The sequence below is a fragment of the Haplochromis burtoni genome, unplaced genomic scaffold (assembly GCF_018398535.1).
Source record: "Haplochromis burtoni strain Fernald_Lab_line unplaced genomic scaffold, NCSU_Asbu1 Contig_1183, whole genome shotgun sequence".
In the NCBI taxonomy this organism is placed as follows: Eukaryota; Metazoa; Chordata; class Actinopteri; order Cichliformes; family Cichlidae; genus Haplochromis; species Haplochromis burtoni.
This window is the reverse complement of record NW_024583544.1, coordinates 49,317-51,619: the sequence shown is the minus strand read 5'-3', so window position 1 is coordinate 51,619 and position 2,303 is coordinate 49,317. Positions and strand designations below refer to the sequence as shown.

At 43.6% G+C, this 2,303-nt stretch overlaps 1 protein-coding gene across 1 annotated transcript in view; it reads left to right on the top strand.

The window, feature by feature from the left end:
- Window positions 1-21: 21 nt before the first annotated feature.
- The window catches only part of LOC121813140, a gene marked incomplete at its 5' end in the record, with an annotated part of 4,465 nt that continues 2,183 nt past the window's right edge, over window positions 22-2,303 (top strand). The window contains 2 exon segments of the mRNA XM_042216669.1: window positions 22-337; window positions 1,934-2,266. Coding sequence (XP_042072603.1) covers window positions 94-337; window positions 1,934-2,266 — 577 coding nt within the window.

Genomic DNA, 2,303 nt, shown 5'->3' with positions numbered 1-2,303 from the left:
CTCTCAGTCCCGCAGGTGAAGGTGGATTCAGGGGTGGAGTCTGTTGAACTTCCCTTTATAACCACAGTTCACCTGCCTGAAGACGCTACAGTGATGTGGACTGACAGCTTTAACAGGATAGTCCATGTGCAGCAAAGTGACTCTGACCAGCCTCAACAACAACAACACTGGTTATATACACACAGAACCAAGATGAAGAGAAAACAGCTGACAGTTGCCAACCTCAGTCTGACTCTGAAGTACCCCACAGACAAAGACACGGACACATACACCTGCACCATCAGCAGCAGGGAGGGAAGCATCCTGCTGAAGAAGCAAGTGAAGCTGAAAGTCAAAGGTCAGAGCTGAAGATACAGATCAAAGGTTTACAGTATAGGAAAATGGTGAAGTTCGGTAACAAGAGCCTGTCATCAATAATGTGTCTGTGGTTACTATGGTGAACAGGGTTTTATGAGTGAGCTGCAGATACAGGAGGTCCCTACGTTTTTGGACACTTTGTCTGTAAACCACCAAAGGTGATTTTAAATGAAACTATCAAGATGTTATTGAAGTACACACCTTCAACTTTATCCACCAGATCTGCGACCCAGATCCTGCATCCTCATATGGGAACTTTACATTTTCTGCACCTTTGACATTATGCTAATTAATACGGATTCATACTTTGATAAGCAATGCTGACTTTATTGAATTTTCTAGAATCTAGCCCCTGTCCTCATATTAGAGAAATACTTCTGCTACTACAAAGATCGGTTTTATACTCACCAGCCTTTATTCACTCACACAGGCCAAACCCATAAAGCATGTAGAGATCAAAAGACGCCTTGGCCTCTGGAGGTTAATTCAAGGGGTTTGACAGAAATGTAGCATTTAACTGGTTAGGAATAACAGCCATTTGTGTAAATAGGAAACAGTTTTCTAAGGCTCTGGACTAGCTAACACAAATGTTAAAATATTGATTGCTTTTAATGTTTGTGCCACGGCCTGAAGGTTTTTGCTGCAGCTGGGGTTTATGTGATTACACAGGGACCTCAAAGGGGCTTTTAAATGGCTTTGCAGACGTCGGGGAGGAAAGCAGTGTTGTAGAAATCACACAGTCCTCACTAGTTGGGATAGTTACAAAGCTTTTTTTCCTTTAGTCTATTAGATAGATATGATACAAACCACTTCAGTACCTGTAATACCTACAACATGTTCTAATCGCTCTAATAGGATATTATGGTCGATAGGAAGTCACGTATACAGACACACACGCAGAGACACGTACGCACACACATTCAATTCCATACTCGCACGACCATTTACACACACACAGTGCCTTAGCTCTTACAACACATCATTTTACAAGTACTCACTTAATAAAAGGCTGCGAGGAGAGGCTGGAGTTGAAGTTGACTGAGTTTGGGTGCAGAGCTTGCAGCTCTGAGATTACCACACTCGCGCAAGTAAAAACCGATCGAGGTCTGATTGTCTTGCTTTGTTCATCGGGATAAGTCTCTGAGCTAGCGAGGCCTGCGAGTGCAGACCTAACAACCACAACAGACGTTTCTTTAAGTTCATTTTGAGCACAAGCTGAGCATTCAGAGAGCAGATCGAGTGACCAGCTGTGTGTGTAGTTGAATCATAGTCTAGTAACTTCTACAGTTTCTTTGAAAGATTCTAAGAAATAATATAAACCTTGAAAGATGAAAATAAAAACTTTACTCTGCAGAAACAAACAAAGGATTTGATTCTGTACATTTGGCAAAAAAAGATTCTGGTAAAGAGTCCGCTCTGCTGCTGATTGGACAGACACCACTGTACTGTACTCTGTACTGTGGAGCAAAGGAACATATTTCAGAGTCGAATTGGTCAAACATGTTTTCACTGAAAAGGTTTAACCTCACGCTGCTGCACTAGCTGTACAACTCATTGTGCTTTGTTGTCCTCTCAGTCCCCTGTGTAGAGGTGAAGGATGGGGTGGAGTCTGTCCAGCTGCCCTGCAAAACCAGACATCGCCTGCCTGGAGATGCTAAAGTGGAGTGGACTTGTATTTACATCCGAACCAGGAAGGTCCACGTGTATGAGAACGGCTCTGACCAGTTTAAAGAACAGGACCAGTTTTACAGAGACCGAACGAAGATGAACAAAGACCTGCTGAAAACTGGAGACCTCAGTCTGACCCTGAAACACCCCACAGACTGGGATCACTACACCTACACCTGCACCGTCTACAGCAGGGAGGGAAACATCCAGCTGAAGAAACAAGTGGAGCTGAAAGTCAGAGGTCAGTGCTGTAGATACAGGTCAAAGGTCAGAGGTCA